At 38.3% G+C, this 19688-nt stretch overlaps 1 protein-coding gene across 1 annotated transcript in view; it reads left to right on the top strand.

Annotated features, from left to right (window-relative positions):
- Nucleotides 1-14356, top strand: part of LOC148102529 (uncharacterized) — a 31092-nt gene extending 16736 nt beyond the window's left edge. Inside the window, exon 5 of the mRNA XM_087842415.1 lies at nt 14240-14356. Coding sequence (XP_087698541.1) covers nt 14240-14356 — 117 coding nt within the window. The remainder of the gene's footprint in view (nt 1-14239) is intronic.
- The last annotated feature ends 5332 nt before the right edge of the window (nt 14357-19688 follow it).

Consider the following 19688-nt stretch of genomic DNA (forward strand, 5'->3'; position numbering starts at 1 on the left):
CTAAGTTTTTAATGACAGGAGCACAATCTTCTGGGCAGAAGGCCTGCATAACTGCCTGAGAGTTGGAAACAAACTTATGCAGGCGCAGGTTAGATTCAGCGAGTGAGGCTTGTGTTCTTTGAATCAAGTCTATAGCCTCAGCAGGAGAGGGGACAGAGATCAAGCCGTCATCTACATAAAAGTGCCTCTCCACGAACTTTACTGTATCTGCACCATAGTCTTTCGAACCTGCCCTGATGGCCTTGCGTAGTCCATAAATGGCAACAGCCGGGGATGTTGAGTTGCCAAACACGTGGACTTTCATCCGGTACTCGACAACTTCGTTGTTTAGGTCGTTGTCCCTATGCCACAGAAAACGGAGGAAGTTGCGGTGGTCTTCGCGTACCATAAAACAGTGAAACATTTGCTGTATATCTGCCATAACTGCAACACTTTCTGTCCGGAAGCGGAGAAGAACTCCGACAAGTGTGTTGTTTAAATCAGGGCCAGTAAGGAGGACATTGTTAAGTGAGACACCCAAGTACTGGGCGCTAGAATCGAAGACAACCCTGATCTGATTGGGTTTTTGTGGGTGGTAGACTCCAAATGTTGGAAGATACCAACACTCTTCTCCCTTTTCCAGTGGAGGAGCCACCTCAGCGTGACCATTGGAGAGGATTTTTTCCATGAAGGCCACGTAATGCTCCCGCATTTCAGGTTTCCTATTAAGGGTGCGTTTTAAGGAGGAGAACCTTGTGGCCGCCTGCTGTCTGTTGTTTGGTAATTGCTGGCGGGGTTCCTTAAATGGAAGTGGGGCGACCCAACTGTTGTCCACATCTCTGTACATAGCATTGTCCATCTTTTTTAGAAAGAGAGTGTCCTGTATTGAGTGAGCTGGTTTGTTGTCGTTATCTGTCCGGTTAAAAACCGTTTGACCCAGAGTTTGTTCGGGCGCTTTACCTGGCCTGTTTGTGTGTGGCATTTCTTTGAGTTGCAGAAGGCTATTGCATGGTTTGAAAACTGTAGGGCGGCCATTTTCCAGAACGACTGTCTTCAGAGTGCTGACTGTAGGCTTATGAACATTACCCAGACAGACCTCCCCAACTACAACCCACCCTAGGTCTAGGCGCTGGGCGAAGGGGGCATTATGGGGGCCGTTAATTCTCTGCCTGACCTTGTGTGCCTGTAAAATGTCTCTCCCTAGTAGCAGGAGTATTTCGGCTTTAGGGTCTAGCTCTGGGATGTACTTTGCTATGGTACGGAGGTGCGGCTGGTGTAGCACTGCGCTAGGAGTTGGGATTTCATTCCTATTGTTAGGAATGTCCTGACACTCTATGAGCGATGGTAGAGGGATAACTACTGACCTATCCAGTGACTCAATATGGAAGCCTTCAGCTATTTTACCCCATGTTTCTACAACACCAGAGCATGTTCTAAGATTGTAGGAGAAAGGTTCACTTTTAATGTCAAAAAGTTCGAAGAACTCAGGCTTGGCTAAAGAACGATTGCTCTGATCGTCTAGTATTACATATGCTTTAACAGCTCTGTCCTTGTAACCTTTAGGGTACACCCATGTGAGACATATCTTGGAACATGAACGTCCCCACTGACCTGGACCGCACACGTCTGTGCAGCTTGTTGTGACATCAACCGTGTCATGACTGTTTTCTCTCTCCCCGCCATTCTCTTGTGCCGGAGGTGGAGCCTTATTGGTCTGTGGTGGAGGACCGGGATGCATGACTGCGTCGTGACTTGTGCTGTCACATTCAGAACACTTTACTGAAGATTTGCATTCCTTCGCAAGATGAGTGTCTGAAGAACAGCATCTGAAGCATATTCCTTTCTCTTTGAGGAAGGCCTTTCTTTCGTCCAGTGGTTTATTCCTCAATGTTCTGCATCTTTTGAGTGGGTGTGGCTTGTTATGCAGTGGGCAGTTCCGGCTAAAGTCCTTGTTAGGGGGAGAAATATTGGTTTTGTGTACAGTAATTGGCTTGCTGGAATTTAAGTTTTTTGCAAAAGGTTTTTCTGGTTTTAAGTTTTGCTGGTGGAAACTTGGATCATTACGTTTCTTTGCTTCTTTACATATGAATTCACAGAAGTACTCAAAGGGTGGGAAACAGCCTTGGTTGTTCTCTTTATATTGAGAGCCGTGTGACATCCACCTCTCCTGAAGTCCATATGGGAGTTTGTCTACGATTGGGCTAATTCCACGAGAAGTGTCCAGATAGAGTAGACCAGGCAGATGGCCGTCTTCCTTAGCGCCTTGAATCTCTTGCAGTAAATCTCCTAGTTCACGTAGCTTGACATGATCTTTGACTGTTATTTTTGGGAAACTGTCCAACCGTTGGAAAAGTGACCTTTCGATTATTTCTGATGCTGCATAACATTCATTCAGTCTTTCCCATGCTTTGCATAGAGCTAATGTGGGGTTGTTGACATATACTGAACGTATGCGTTTCACCTGATCACTTGACTCCCTCCCTAACCACTTCGTCATGAGATCTAGCTCTTGAATGGGGGTGAGTTGGACCTCAGCTGTTGCGCTGGTAAACGAAGAGCACCATGCTCTGTAGTTCTCTGGCCTATCGTCGAACTGGTAAAGGCCTGAGATTATTAAATCCCGACGTGCCATGTATTGGGCAAAGGGCTCTGCTTGATTTAAAATGCTGGCCGTGGTGTTATAGTTATGTTGAGGTATGAATGGTGAGCCGCATGGGTTGAGAGAGGTATTTTGTTTCTCCACTTTAGGTTTTGTTTCACCTTTCAGCTGGCTGGGCTTATTTAGAGCAGCGATATTATCTTTGGTAAGCCTTGTTTCAGAGTCGATGGGTTGTGGCTCTAAATTGCCTTCTTCAGAGGGATGCCACGTTACAAATGTGTTGGGTGAACTTGCTTGGGGGCAAGAAGTGGCTGGTAATTTTTGTGGACTGGGAGATAGCTTGGTGTCCATTTGAGATCGTACATATTCATTTGTACGTTCTAATTTTACACTTTCTGATGGAGATTTTCTACTCTCAGGTTCTTCTTGTATTGCTTCAGCTTCCTCTAGCACTTCTGCTTCAGCTACAGCAGCATCAGCTTCCCTCTGTAATGTTAACACTTCTAATTCCGCATCTATTTTTGCTTTTTCCAGTTCGCTTTGAGCTTTTTCAACTTTTAACTGTGCTTCTTTTGTTGCATAGCATGCTCTCACCTTGGCAGCCTCTGCTTTAGCTCGAGCATGGGCAGCGCTTACTGCTGATCCAGATGAGCGGCTGGTCCTTAAACTGCGTGCAGACTTGTTACTGGATGCCATTTTGACCGTGATGAATCATCAGTAGGCGCCTTTTCACTGTAGTGTTTTCAACGAGGATGTTGGTGACACCGAGTTAAACCACAAATGAAGACCCTGGAGTTTAGTTGCAGCTTGTTTAATTGTCTCCATGAACATGTGGTGAAAACTGAAATGACAGAAAATAAACTCCATCTCAACAGGCAGGAGCATGTTTACATCAATAAAGTGCATTACTCTCACTAAAACATTCATGTTAGCAAAATATACATTGATATCCAAAGCTATCTGCATGAACTGTCATATAAAGTAACTTACGGCGTTCCAGCCTGATAATTCGGAGTAGATGGCATTTGATTACATCTCCATACTGCCTTTAGCATGAGGAGCCTGTTTCTCAGCAAAACCGAGTGCTTGACCAAAACCGGAAGTGCTTGACCGGAACCGGAAGTGCCCCGCCAGAACAGGAAATACATTTTAGCGATATTTTCCTTTTAACTAAAACTTAAGTAAAGCATGAATTATTCATTTTAACAACACATATTAATTTTTTAATGGCAAATCTTTTTAGAATTATTTATTTCAAACTTATGAACCTATTTATTCAGAGAAATGCCTTAAGGGCAACACACTTATGTTTAACACAAGTGTTGTTCTGGGCTCAGGATGGATATAAACATCAATAAACAAGATGAAGAAAACAGTGGGAATTTTCCACATTTTCACAGAAAAATTAAAATCCCAGTGTATTACATAATAGTTGTAACTTGCCAGTCTTATTGTCATGGTCTGGAGTCTGGTGACTCCATGTTTGTGTTTTTTGATTATTAATATCCTTTAGTTCGTTTCTGGTTTTCTTTAATGATTTTAAGATCTTAGGTTTTGTCATTGTGCCTTTCTTGTGCTCAATGTCTCACGTCTTGTCAAGTTATGTTTTCATGTTTGTGTTTCTCATGGTTTCCTTGTCAAGTCTGTTTCTCCATGCCTGTCTTGTCTTTCCTATTTTACTTTGATAGTCTTGTGTCCTGTGTTCAGTGTTTTGAGTTCTGATTCCCCCTTGTCTCATTATGACAGATTAGTCCCAATTGTGTTTCCCTCCTGTTTCCCATTCCCTCGTTACTCCCGTTTCTCATTCCCTCGTTACTCCCTTGTGTATTTAAAACCTGTGTTTTTTTCTGTCCTTTGTTGTGTTGAACACCCTCGTTGCTGTGTGTTTCCTCTGTGCACCTGACAATTCCTAGTTTTCTGCTCCTGGTTTGTTTTCTAGTTTTGAGTTTCTTGTTTCTAGTTCCCAGTTAGTCTTTGTATTAGATGTCTGAGTTATCCCCAGCAAATAAAGCTGCCATTTTGAGTTCAAACTTTTGCTTGAGTCTTGTGTTTGGGTCCTCATCCTGCCTGCCGCACATGACAGTTTTGCAGTTTTAGCTTTTATCTTCTTTTTTGCTGCTTTTCATTTCAATGAATTGTGAAGTGTAATTGTTAATGTTCACACATCCAGAAACTATAACATATAATATAGTGAGTTTTTTTTTTATTGTATACTCTTGCATATTGATTGTAATGGACTGCAGTATATTTGGGGAAAAAAAGCTTTACAAATTACAAAAAAATGTCTGCCTGTCAGATAAGTATTTTTCTGGTCAGAATATGTATTAATGAAATGTCATTAGAAAATTAATTTTCTTTGTCGTCCATTGTTTTCTTTCTTTGTTTGTATGTTTTTTTTGTCTTTTAAACCTCAGGGGACTCTCATGTTTCCTCAAATCCTCTCACCGAGGTTTCCTAGACTGTTTCTCTACAACAGTTTGCTTTTCTGCAACTCTGGGCAGCCTAGGCAGAGTCCTGCCACTACACAAAAACCAGCACTCCTATATACACACACACACATACCAAAAGAGGAGAGGCAGAGAACTATAAGGTGGAAAAAAGGAAATTGGCAGGTCCACAATTTTGTTGATATCAAAACATCTTTCTTCATTACTAGTTATGTAATTCATTTACTCAAATTGAATTGTTATTGCAACTATACAATAAAATTAGCATATTTTAAAGATGAAAAATCAATACTTTTCCTTAACAAAACTTGCAACTTTGGTCCCAAAGTTTGTGGTTATGAGGTTGAGAATGTAGATTGACCAGTAACTCGACAGTATCATTACTAAGCTCAGCTCTCTGTTTACCACAACAGACAGGACACTTTCTGTATCACTGTTAACACTGCACCAATCAGTCTGTTAATTTCCTGATCAACTCTCCCTTGGATTATGAACAAGACCCAATAATACTTAAACTCCACAATTTGTTCCTGACCCACATTAGGTACTCCACCTTTTGCTGGCTGAGAAGCATAGCATGGATGTGCTAATTCTCCTCCCAACAAGTTCACACTGATCTTCTAACCCCACCACGTACACACTGGGGTTGATGCATCAAATTGTGTGACTAAAGCCAAATGTTACCTTATCAAAGTTGGTTGCCTGTCCACTTTATGTAGTCTGGCAGTTACACTGCATGTTTCCCATCCAACATTAGTTTAACTATTTAGACACTGCTGGTACCACCACTTAACACTTACAATCTATTTTCAAAATATCTGATATTTCTACCCTGATTTTGATAACATAAATCCACAGCGTTTAACATGATATACATTTACATCTCATTCTTTTCTCTTGTTGATTTCTTCTTGTGCGTATTTCAAACAGCTACATTACATTACAGTTTCCACTTCATGTCACAAGATAATAGAGCTCACAAACCACAACCATTTTGTATGTGAGCAGCAGGCTTACAGCAAAACCACAGAAACAAACAACCCAGACAACGAATACAACAGACCAGTGGTGGTGGTCCAATGCATTTGTGCACCCCTCTTTTTTCAGTCTTCATTCTTTATTTTTAGAAGCCACATGCATATGATGCCGAAAACACACACAAAACTGATTTCCGAGCAGAGGGATGCAGTCAGTTGTTTCAAATACAGATATTTGGTGCACCTGCTTGCTGATGCTGCTCATACACAACACAAAGGGGAGGGAGTGGGCTGCTTCCCATGCACATTTCATTCATAATGTTGTCAATCCAAGCCCATTATGTATTAATTACAGTGGGATGCAAAAGCTTGGGCAACCTTGTTAATAGTCATTGTTTTCTTATATAAATTGTTGGCTGTTACAATAAAAAATGTCAGTTAAATATATCATATAGGAGACACACAGTGATATTTCATAAGTCAAATGAAGTTTATTGGATTTACAGAAAGTGTGCAATAATTGTTTAAACAAAATCAGGCAGGTGCATAAATTTGGGCACAACAAAAAAAGAAATGAAATCAATATTTAGTAGATCCGCCTTTTACAGAAATTTTGCAGAAATTTTGGCTCCTAAACGCTTCCTGTAGGTTCCAATGAGAGTCTGGATTGTGGTTGAAGGTATTTTGGGCCATTCCTCTTTACAAAACATCTCTAGTTCATTCAGGTTTGATGGCTTCCGAGCATGGACAGCTCTCTTTAACTCACACCACAGGTTTTCAATAATATTCAGGTCTGGGGACTGAGATGGCCATTCCAGAACGTTGTACTTGTTCCTCTGCATGAATGCCTTAGTGGATTTTGAGCAGTGTTTTCGGGGCGTTGTCTTTAGTGATGGGATTTCCGGCTCTTTTTAGAGATCCGGCTCTTTCGGCTCAGCTCACTAAAAAGAGCCGGCTCTTTCGGCTCCGAACCGGCTCTTCAGGTTGTTTTGTTGCTTTAATTATTTAATCATTAACAATAATATAAAATTATGCAGAAAAGGAATTGCTAATGTAAAAAAAGTGGTTTTATTTATATATGTTTATATATGGCCCCTAGAGACAAAGCACGTACAAACTCTAAAGTATATACAAACTCCAAAAAGCACGTACAAACTCCAAAACACATTTCTAGCGTTAACTGAACTTCCAAAACAGAGCTACCCAGATCACTTGAATTACACAATTGAAAGCATGTGTGTATTGTTTGTGTATTTATAGACAAGCACTCATATTTATTCAAATAATTTAAAAAAAAAGTTCATTTACCTGTTACTACCACACACCAAATCTGGTTGTTGATACTTCCTGGCTTGTGTAGCCACTAGGTAACAAAAGCTCAACACTGCGCCCTAGCATCCTGGAGCACATCTGTTGTCTTTTGTACTTGATTCTGAGTTTGTACGTGTTTCTGAGTTTTTACGTGTTTTGGAGTTTGTACGTGCTTCTGAGTTTTTATGTGTTTTGGAGTTTGTACATGCTTCGGAGTTTGTAAGTGCGTCTGAGTTTTTACGCGTTTTGGAGTTTTTACACTTTTTGGAGTTTGTACATGCTCAGGAGTTTGTACGTGTTTTGGAGTTTGAACGTGCTTTGTCTCTAAGGGCCACCGTAAATATACTTTATTTATTCACTCCACATAAAATGTAATAAATAAATCATATAATACAAAAAACAACATCTACATTTTAAACTTTTAACTATTTAAATTCTCAGCTTTTTCCCTTTAAACAAATTTAACGTGAAACAACACAAAACACTGCAAACCACAACACAATTAAATATAAATTAAAATATTAAAACAAAAAGAAGATGCACATTCTCTGTCATATGGGCCTGCATGATTTCTGAATCCTTTATCATCTGCAACTGAAAATAGTGGATGATTACTATACCTTTCTAATGTGACGTTGTTGTCCTTCGCTCACTTTCTCTCTGGCTCTGTTCCTGTGCTACTGCGAGTGTAACTAACGCCCCTCTGCCCAGCGCAAAGTACAGGCCGCGCATGCGGAGTTTAGCGGAAAAAGGGGCGAGAGAGAGGGTGAGAGAAAGAAAAAAAAAACCCTCACGGCTCGCGTCGTTCACTTCAAATGTGCCTTTAATATACCTCAAGAGGCTCTGTTTGTGCTGTAGGCGGAGAAAAGGCTTCCTCTGCATCACTCTCGCATACAGCATCTCCTTGTGTAAAGTGCACCGAATGGTTGAACGATGCACAGTGACTCCATCTGCTGCAAGATGATGTTGTAGGTCTTTGGTGCTGGTCTGTGGGTTGACTCTGACTGTTCTCACCATTCGTCACTTCTGTCTATCTGAGATTTTTCTTGGTCTGCCACTTTGAGCCTTAACTTGAACTGAGCCTGTGGTCTTCCATTTTCTCAACATGTTCCTAACTGTGGAAACAGACAGCTTAAATCTCTGAGACAGCTTTCTGTATCCTTCCCCTAAACCATAATGGTGAACAATCTTTGTCTTCAGGTCATTTGAGAGTTGTTTTGAGACCCCCCAAAATACTCTTTCTCATGATTGGATTCACCTGTGTATGTAAGTCAGGGGTGAATGAAGAAATGGATAGGCTCAGTACAGCAGGAACTCAGCATAATTGGCAGTCCACAAATATAATCAAACAGTATATGAGCGACTATGGCCTTTGCAATGCATGGTGCTCCCTTCACCCCAACAGTAAAAAATATACTTTTTTCTCACATGTTCATCACTCCTACTCTCGTCTGGATTATTTTTTGGTCAGCAGCTCACTGCTGAGTGACATTTCAGACACTGAGATTCACCCTATAGCTGTCAGCAATCATGCTCCTGTATCTTTAACTCTAATACAGAAGAATAATACTACGCCAGGTAAAAACTGGAGATTTAATACATCACTGCTTAAAGATGAAGACTTTATTAAATATTTTTTAAAAAAGGAAAGGACTCTATATTTAGACTTTAATGACACTCCCGGAACATCAGCTTCTGTTCTATGAGAAGCAGGGAAAGCTGTGATGAGAGGTAAAATAATTTCTTTCTCATCATGTGAAAAGAAAGAAGAAAACAAAAATATTCAGGAATTAGAAAAAAACATCAAATCCCTTTAAGAAGCCTACATGTCACACCAAGATTAGGAAACATTGAGCAAAATACGCAAAACAAAACTAGAATGAAATGAGATCATTAATAAAAAAAACCCAAAAGTCTTAGTACAAAGACTACGCATACAAAATTATGAACATGGTAATAAATCCGGTCAATTTCTAACGAACCAGCTAAAAATAAATAAATAAAAAACAACTATATGTGCTTTTCAAGATTTGTCTGGGAACACAATATATGACCCGGAAAAAATAAACAACATTTTCAGGGATTTCTATAAAACTTAGTATTCACCACAAATAAACCCATCTAAAAACGAAACTGATCAGTTTTGAACAACATAACGCTTCCAAAATTATTAGACACTCAAGCAATGGCACTGGATTCGCCACTGACGCCAGGTGAACTCCAGGAAGCCTTGATAAGTGTGCCCAATAATAAAGCTCCAGGTCCAGACGGCTTTCCTGCAGAATTCTACAAAGAATTGTAATTAATTCATTAATTCATCCTGACCAAACTGGTTTCATAAAAGGTAGGCACTCATCAACAAATACACGTAGATTACTTAATTTGATAGACTATTCATACAGTAAAAACATCGAAACTACAACTTTCTTTAGATGCAGAAAAAGCCTTTAACAGAGTTAACTGGAAATTTCTATTTGCAACTTTACACAAATTTGGTTTTGGTGGACGGGGATATACAATATCCCCGTCCACCAACAGCTTGTGTCAAAACAATAGTGATGTGTCGGTCGCAAACAAAATGGCTCTTAGAACCGGGTCTTTGACATGAACGACGCGAGCTGGCTCCTTATCGCGAGCCATGGTTTGTTTTTTTCCTTCCCTCACCCTCTCTCTCTCTCGCACTTTTTTCCCGCTTCACTCCGCATGCGAGCCTTGTGCTTTGCGCTGGGCAGAGGGGGGAGGGGCGGTAGTTACACTCTCAGTATAGTGATGGGATTTCTGGCTCTTTTTAGAGAACCGGCTCTTTCGGCTCGGCTCACTAAAAAGAGCCGGCTCCTTCGGCTCCAAACCACCTCTTCAGGTTGTTTTGTTGCTTTGATTAATTTATTATTAACAACAATATAAAATTATGCACAAAAGGAATTACTAATGTAAAATAAGTGGTTTTATTTATATGTGTTTATATATAAATATATGCTGTGGCCCGAAGAGACAAAACACGTACAAACTCCAAAAAGCACGTACAAACTCCAAAACACATTTCTAGCGTTAACTGAACTTCCAAAACAGAGCTACCGAGATCAATTAAATAACACAATTGAAAGCATATGTGTATTGTTTGTGTATTTATACACAAGCACTCATATGTATTCAAATAATTTAAAGAAAAAATGTTCATTTACCTGTTAACACACCAAATCCAGTCGTTTGGTACTTGCTGGCTTGTGTAGCCACTAAGTAACAAAAGCTCAAAACTTGGCCTAGCATTCTGGAGCACTTCTGTTGTCTTTTGTACATGCTATGGAGTTTTTACGCGTTTTGGAGTTTGTACATGCTTCAGGGGTGTACGTGCTTCAGAGTTCGTAACTGTTTTGAAGTTTGTACGTGCTTTGTCTCTAGGGACCATCATAAATATACTTTTATTTATTCACTCCACATAAAATGTAATAAATAAATCATATAATACAAAAAAACAACTATTCACATTTAAACTTTTAACTATTTAAATTTTCAGCTTTTTCCTTTTAAACAAATTTAAAGTGAAACAACACAAAACACTGCAAACCACAACACAATTAAATATAAATTAAAATATGAAAACAAAAAGAAGTCGTTTGGTACCGGGCCGCGAGAGTTGAAGCTTAGGTGTGAAATGTATGGTTTTCAGGGTTTTTATCAGTTTTCAGCGTTATTTTGTTATCGTTTTTATCGTTTACTCGGTTTTCCTTTTCACGTGTGTTATGAATAAATTTTCTTTTTTTCGGTACCGGTACTAGTTTTATTTTGTTGTATTTATCCGCGACACCTTAAAGGCCGGTCCATGAAAATATTGTTGGGCATAAACCGGTCCGTGGCGCAAAAAAAGTTGGGGACCGCTGACCTAGAGGCTACACAAACCAGCAAGTACCAACGACCGGATTTGGTGTGTGGTAGTAACAGGTAAATTTTTTTTAATTATTTGAATATATATAGGAGTGCTTGTGTATAAATACACAAACAATACACATATGCTTTCAATCTTGTAATTTAAGTGATCTAGGTAGCTCTGTTTTGAAGTTCTGTTAACGCTAGAAATGTCTTTTGGAGTTTGTATGTGTTTTGTCTCTAGATCCACTGTATATATTTATATATAACATATATAAATAAAACCACTTTTTTTTTTTACATTAGTATTTCCTTTTGTGCATAATTTTATATTATTGTTAATAATAAATTAATTAAAGCAACAAAACAACCTGAAGAGCCGGTTCTTTTTAGTGATCCGAGCCGAAAAAGCCGGAAATCCCATCACTACAAAACAAATGACCAAACATCCTCCAGTTTCTGTCCTCTGAGGGTCACCAGGCAGGGATGCCCACTCTCCCCTTGACTGTTTGCAATTTTTATTGAACCACTAGCAGCAGCCATTAGACAGAATACAGTAATTAAGGGCATAAAATGCAAGAACGTGGAACATAAAATCAGCCTTTATGCGGATGATGTGTTACTTTTAAAGAAAGTAGAAGGCGATCTGGCTAGATGCAAAGGTCTAACCATATCACTCATGGGAAGGGTTGCCGCTATAAAAATGATGGTCTTACTAAAAATAAATTATTTATTTTCAATGATCCCAACTAAACCTCCTGGGTTTTATGTGGCTCCCCACACCCTCTAGCACACAGGTGTCGAACTCCAGGCCTCGAGGGCCGGTGTCCTGCAGGTTTTAGATGTGTGCTTGATCCAACACAGCTGATTTAAATGGCTAAATGACCTCCTCAACATGTTTTGAAGTTCTGCAGAGGCCTGGTAATGAACTAATCATTTGATTCAGGTGTGTTGACCCAAGGTTAGATCTAAAACCTGCAGGACACCGGCCCTCGAGGCCTGGAGTTCGACACCCCTGCTCTAGCAGATCATTACATGAAGGAACCTTTGAAATACAAGCGCGCTCATAGTCACAAGTGTGCTCACAGACACAAACTACACCCTTTTTGGCTCCTACCTCAAAGCACACTGTGCGCTGTCGATTCTACGTGCTGCACAATAATATTCAATATTTAGTATTTACTGTTATATTCACATAGATCATCGCGATGATGTTGTTTATTATATTGCTGTTTTTTTGCTTTTTTTCTCTTTTTTCTTTCTCAACAGGTGATCCAGGTGATTGATATATGTATTTTTTGTCTGTTTGTTTTGTTGGTTTTTGCCCTTTATCACCGTTCTTCTTCTCCGCTGTTTTTCTTTCCCTCTTTCTTTCTCCCTTTTCTTTCGCCCAGTCATGTCTGTCCCGTGTGTAGCAAGTGAAAATAAAATAAAATAAACAATAAAAGCAAAGGTGAATCAAATAGACCAATATGGCAAGGCCGGGATGGTCCATTTGGTAAAGTAAATTCATTGGGTATCTTTCTTTGCCTTTAGACAATAATTCTGATGGCAAAAGAACCAAACGGGACAGGTCTGACCCCCTTAGACTTTTACCTTTGGGGTCATCTGAAGGCAATTGCCTATGGTGTGAAGATACGAGATGTGCAGCACCTGAAACTACGGATACTGGATGCCTGTGCTGGCATTTCTCCTGCGGCGTTGCTATCAGTGTGTGAAGAGTGGGAGAAGAGGGTTGCATTGACAATCCAACACAATGGGCAGCACATTGAACACATTTTATAAGTGGTCAGAAACTTATAAATAACTCATGAAAGAATAAAGTCACGTTGAAACCAAGCACATCATTGTTTTTCTTGTGACATTACCAATAAGTTTGATGTGTCACATGGCCCTCTTCCTATTGGAAAAACAAAAGTTGTATCCAAGATGGCCGACTTCTAAATGGCCACCATGGTCACCACCCATCTTGAGGAGTTTGCCCCCTCACATATACTAATGTGCCACAAACAGGACTTTAATATCACCAACCATTTCCATGTTATTACGGTGTATCCATATAAATGCCCCACCTTGTATAATGTCTGCAGTGAGTTATATGTATATGCAATATATGCAGACTTTGTATCTCTGATAATTACTCATCATAAACAGCATTCTATGTATTTTCTGCAGCAACAATCCAAAATAATAATTTGACATTATATTAACTTCTGTACCTACTTACGTATACATCATACCCTGTGTAGACATTAAAAAAAATCTTCCCTGGTATAGTGCCATGAAATTAGACTGTGAGCAACAAAATCCAGCAATGATACATAAATACTTATATACACACATAAGATGTGAACTACGTTCAATAATTTTAGATGGTTAAGATTACGTTAAAGCTACCTGCTAGAAACTTGGCTACCATTTCTAGCACTCACTGAGGAAGGAGGGAGGAGATTATTAAGCATAACAGAAAAGTACAGCTGTATATCGTCAGCATAGCAATGATAGGAAAATGACACAGGGGTAACTTATAAACTGAGCACAGAAGTGATCTAAGGATTGAGTCTTGAGGGACCACATCTATACAGGGTGGTTTATACTAATAACATACAGCTATTTATTTAAATTTGGTAATGTCTATCAAATCAATATGAAGAGCATTTGAGAGCAGTGTCAGAGATGCCAACCCAGTTTCATAATCTGTCAATCAAAATAGCATGGCTATTGGTGAAAAACTGTGCACCTAAGTCAAATGGAATATTTGACTTTATCCAAACTCAAAAGAATATTGTTATTATTTTTTAGTAATATTGTTTCAGTGTTTTCAGTACCCAGATTGGAATTTATTAAATATTGTTTTCCTTAACCGATCAAAGAGAAAGAGCGATAGAAGAGTGATCTCAAGATTTTTTTAAATGATGGGATCTAGGGAGGGTTTTGTTATTAAAAGGGAAAACGCTGGTTGTTACAAACGTGAGACTTCACCTTCGTAATTCTGACCAGAAAAATGTGAGTGAGTGCTAAGCATCTGATTATGACTGTAAACAACAAATGTCCCCTCACAGGATGAAGATGTGTTTTATGCTACAGTGGAAACCCGTCAAGCAGCACACAGATCAAAGAAGATAACCTATGGTTCTGACATTTGCACCTATTCTGCTATCAACACCTCTGGCATATAGATTTAACAGTATTTCATGTTGTGAATTTGTCAGCATTCTTAGCTTTACCACAAGAATTGACAGGCACTGGCCTTTTGCCCTTATGGAGAAATTACCTTACTGAAAGATGAAGCAACTTGATTATGTGCACATAACATAATTAGCAACATTGCAATAGGCCTGTGCTGCTGGAATGTTTCTTCTTAACTAAACTTTTTTCACTCTCTGTGTTTGTACAACAAGTTGCATTTAGTCATTTGTTATTATTAATCCCTGGCTCTCTTACAGTGTGTCTTTTTTCCTGTCTTCCTCACCTTGTATCCTACTGGTTGTGCCAGATTGTTTCCCCCCCACCGCCCACCCCAAACCTGGTTCTACTGGAGCTTTTTCCCTGTTAGGGGAATTTTGCCTTCCTACATTAGTGCTTGCTCATAGAAGGTCATCTGATTTTTTTGTGTTTTCTCTGCATTATAGAAGCATCTTTACCTTACAATGTAAAGTGCCTCAGTTATATATATATATATATATATATATATATATATATATATATATATATATATATATATATATATATATATATATATTGTATTATTAATAATATTTGAAAATGAAGTTTAACAAAGACCTCAGCCATCATGAAATGTAGTCTGTGTGATCATTAAGCTATACAGGAATTCCACACCGACATGAGTATCAGTTACCTGACAAACAGATCCGCTTGTGGCTACAAACAAAAACTAGGTTCACGAAAATGACTTTCTTCAAGAGTTAACTATTATCCAAGCACGAAGCCTTAAATGCTTATACAGAAAAAACAGACATTAGACCTAATAAGGTTGCACTTCCCTCTGAATGAGTCTCATTTACAGTGTTTCTTTCATCACTAATTAGTTGACTAGTGTTTATGAATTGACAACAAAAACATTTTAAATTGGTATTTGGATTTGTAAAAGCTTTCAACACAGAAACAAAAAAGTTACTGGAGAACTTGATCATTTCTGCAGTAACATTGGGCATTTTAACATGTGACTTTACAACACACAGGCCCCAGAGTTTTTGAGAATTAACACATACATACTAAAATACCTCCTGTTGTATAACCTGTGCTATATTTGAACACCAGGTATAGATATATTGTATCTTATGTAATGGTTAGCACTGTTTGCAATATAAGCTCTGTTCTTTTTTTTTCTTCTTTTTTTTGACAAACTACTGATGTCATAGCTGTCGGAGTCAGAGGCTTACATGGATTGCTGCTTGAAATCATCTTGTATAAAAGTTACTGTAGCATTGCACGTTGTGCCATGGGTTCCCCAGTTTCAACTTGTACATGGAAGATGTACAAGTGTACATCAAATTCACCAGAGAGGCTATGAAAAGTGGCAGGTTAGCCTTCTGAGACTATGAGATTTCTATAAGTAATGGGGGTCATCTAGTCTATCCTGTCCTAGCCTATCAGTCTATTTACACCTACAAGCCACTCTTTCAGTGATGACAATGTGCACATCCTGCACAACGAGGAATGCTGGTTTGAGCGTAGAACAAGGGGACCACTTATCTGCAAAACGAATGAGTCGAGTAGAGGACCTAAGGGTACTTGTTTCACCATTTTACAATGCTTTGACTGCATCCATTCCCCAACTCTCTATGAATGGTATTCATGGCCACTGATCAATTGTCATTAATCAATGGTCTTTGATCAGTGGTTGTTAATTAGTGGTCATGACAATTTGTATATTACTGATCATGAAACTGACCTGACGGACCATTGTTCATTCAGTGGTGAAGTTGTTCATTCAGTAAGGTTTCAATCATTGTGCAAATGTACTGTTTACAAGGTTGTGGAAACCTGCAGTCAGCTGAGACTGAAGAAGCCACTTGGATGAGTGACAAAACATTTCTTCCATGAAAACACTATTTTCATATGAAAAGAACGAACTATTTGGGATTTCCTTACCTGGATGATTGAGCATGCATCAAACCATATTTAGAGGAGTGGCTGAGCTTCAGTCAATGTTGGATCATTAAATGTCCAATAGTCAGTAAAATCCTGGCTCGTGAGTAAAGGTTTGTCTTAGCAAACCTTGGGAGAAACTTACCTTTCATTCTCCTTTCTGTTTAGGAAAACTGTGGAGCAATTTTGGAGAGAGAGCATTGCACATAATTGCTCTTGGGAGATGAATCACTGGGAGCTGGGATTATCACTGCTCAATGAAATCACATGTCATTGATTGATTTCTGCTTTTCCCTAGTGGCAAAACTGACAATTTGTCATGTTGTATTTGTTCTATTTTTAATTTTGTGTTGCTTTAAATCTGTAATTGTGGTGTGAATTGGTAAAATATTTTATGAGTCATGTTATTGAGCAGTGCTAAACAAATATATTTTGCTTGCTCTTTCCTAGACTGAATATTGGGTGGATTAATCTTATTGTTGATCAGCATCAGGAATTTAAAAGATGTTTGCATGTTTTCTTTGCCAATTTGTTATCAGACTGTTCATGCTCTAACGGTTAAGACTGAAAAGTACATAACTGACACACTGTCATCTTGAAAACAAAAAAAATTGTATACTGTTACAACAGTAACGTCAACAGAAAACAACCACAGAACAAAAGGTTCCACTCAACGAGCCAATCACAGCAAGCATTACCTTTAATGGAAAAGTCTGCGCAGACCATGACATTCAAGAGTCAGGCAAGCTTTAGTGTCTTTTTACTGCAGATCATCATCAAACATGGATAGACTTCATGTTGTTCTTGTCCTGCTTTTAGGTATTAAACAATACATTATTTAATTGATTATATTTACAATCAAAATTTAATTTTGTATTTAACAGTTAAAAGCATTTGGCATGGTTTTGTGTTTGTATTTCAGGAGGTCATTTGATTTCTGGATCAGTGGTGGATTTGACAGTGACATCAGGACAGAACGTCACTCTGAATTGTGACTGTGAAGTATTACCTGAGGAATATATTGTGTGGTACAGAAATTGTACCCATGAAAATCAGCCTCCTCTTGTTCTGAAATTTAATTCTGAAGATTCATGGAAAAAAAACAGTGACCAGGCAATTTTAGTGAATTCTCTATTACGCTTCCACTTTATAAAGAATCAGTCCTCTGGATCCTATGATCTGCTGATCATGAATATTTCTGATTCTGATGAGGGCCTCTATTACTGTGGAACTGAAAAGGAACAGTGGGTAGATGGCACAAGCGTTCAGGTCAGATATGACCACAGATATGCCAGTATCGCAACAAGAATCTTAATCAGTAAGTACTCATCTGATTTTTTTTTCAATGATCTAAAGGAATATATCCATGACTTAGCAATCAACATTATAGGGAAGTGTGCTAAGGTGTTCAGTAGAGAATTATTTATTTATTAATGATGAAGTGACAAATGACCATTATAAAGTCAAATTCGGTATATTTAAGTGAGTTCGACCATACACTATTATGTCAGAGTAAGATATCTGATTGCTCATTAGTTTTCTTTTTCAAAGAGAACAACAGGGTGACCAATATAAAGCAAACTATCTGTATCTTAACAGAAAATAATCAGGATCATTTTCAGAAAGCATTTTTATAAAGGAAAAAAGTGACGTTAATAATACAATACAATACAGTTTTACAATACACCAAAGTACTTCACAATAATACAAAAAACCAACATAAATCAATTAACAAGTACAGATCGGGCACTAGCACAGACAGAAGGGAGGCACTAATAGACCGGAAGAGTTAAGTAAAATAGCTATCAAGCCTCAATTCAGGAGTAAGGTCAGTTTGTGAATACAAAATATCTACTAAGAAGATAAAAACAGCAGTAAAATGAATAATAAAATAATACAAATTAATATAAAGTTTAAAAGGGGCATTAACTGGTCGGGAAAGCCAGGTTAAATAAGTATGCTTTGAATCTTGATTTAAAGGACTGGATAGAGTCTGAGGCACGAATAGAAGCGGGGAGGCTATTCCAAAGGTTAGGTGCAGCTGAAGCAAAGGCACGATTGCCTCTGGTCTTCAGCCTAAACTTAGGTTGGGCCAGGAGTAATTGACCTGAAGATCTTAACGCATGGCAAGAAGTGTACAGATTGAGCAGATCAGTGAGATAACTGGATGCAATATTATTGAGGATTTTAAAAGTGAGTAGCAAAATTTTAAACTCAGTACAATATTTGAAAGGTAACCAATGTAGATCAACAAGAGCTGGAGTGATAGGATCACATTTTTTAGCTCCAGTAAGAAGGCGAGACACAGCATTCTGAACAAACTGTAGCCTTCAAAGAGAGACGGATTAGAGATCACAGTAAAGAGAATTGCAATAGTCTAACCTGGAGGTCACAAAAGCGTGGATACGTTTTTCAAGGTCCCTGCGTGGTATATAACGCTTAGCTTTAGAAATCTGATGCAATTGAAAGAAGCCAGATTTAACTACAGATGACAAATGTGATTATGGATTACTATTTGGGGATAATCGAAAATTAAGGAATTGAACTATTACTAACTGATTCAAAGTAGTAGAGTGTACTTTTGTGTTCAAGTGATAATTATGTTTAATGATGAGGTGACAAATCACCATCAGGTTATATAATGAGGTCAGATGTAGTCAAAAGCAAGTCAACTTGCTCTTGATTTTCAATTTTTTACTGTAAGGGAAGAGTAATATACCATGATTGATCAATATGGTTATTTTTCAAAGAAACCCACAGGGTGACCAAAAAAAAGGAAACCAAATTTGAATCTTAAAAAGTAACACTCAGATGAACAGAATCAACTTTTTGGTAACTATTTGGCTATTTTTATTTTAAAAATCCCTTAATAATAAAATATTAAACACATGTTGCATATATATCCAATTGAATACTCTGCAAATAGGACATACTGTGCAGTGTGTACACAATGGCTAAGTCAGATCGTTATTACAGAAAAAATAATTGTTTACAAGCAGACAAATATTTTTTTATTGACATGGCATAATTCTTTTGAAACTAGACTGACAGGGTACTAATGTTTGAGTTTTGTGTAAAAGAGAAGTATCATAAATATATTCATACCTAACTGAAACATGTTTGTGAACAATTAAGATGCCAGTGATACAACTTCAACCCATGAGAGGACTCCACAGGTTGAAGATTGCACCATGTGTTGGAAACTGCTGTTTGTCCTTGGTCCAACTTTTGCCATTCTCCCCTCTCTTCTTGTCTCGCTTCTTGTCCATCACTACTGCCAGAAAACAGGTAATTACTATAAATTGTACTTGTATTCAATTAGTCCATCATCAGTTCACTACATCACTGAGGTTTTTGATATACTCAGTTTATAATCTCAAATTATTGATCAAAATCTAA

The sequence above is a fragment of the Neolamprologus brichardi genome, chromosome 6 (genome assembly GCF_056152115.1).
Source record: "Neolamprologus brichardi isolate AB-2024 chromosome 6, ASM5615211v1, whole genome shotgun sequence".
In the NCBI taxonomy this organism is placed as follows: Eukaryota; Metazoa; Chordata; class Actinopteri; order Cichliformes; family Cichlidae; genus Neolamprologus; species Neolamprologus brichardi.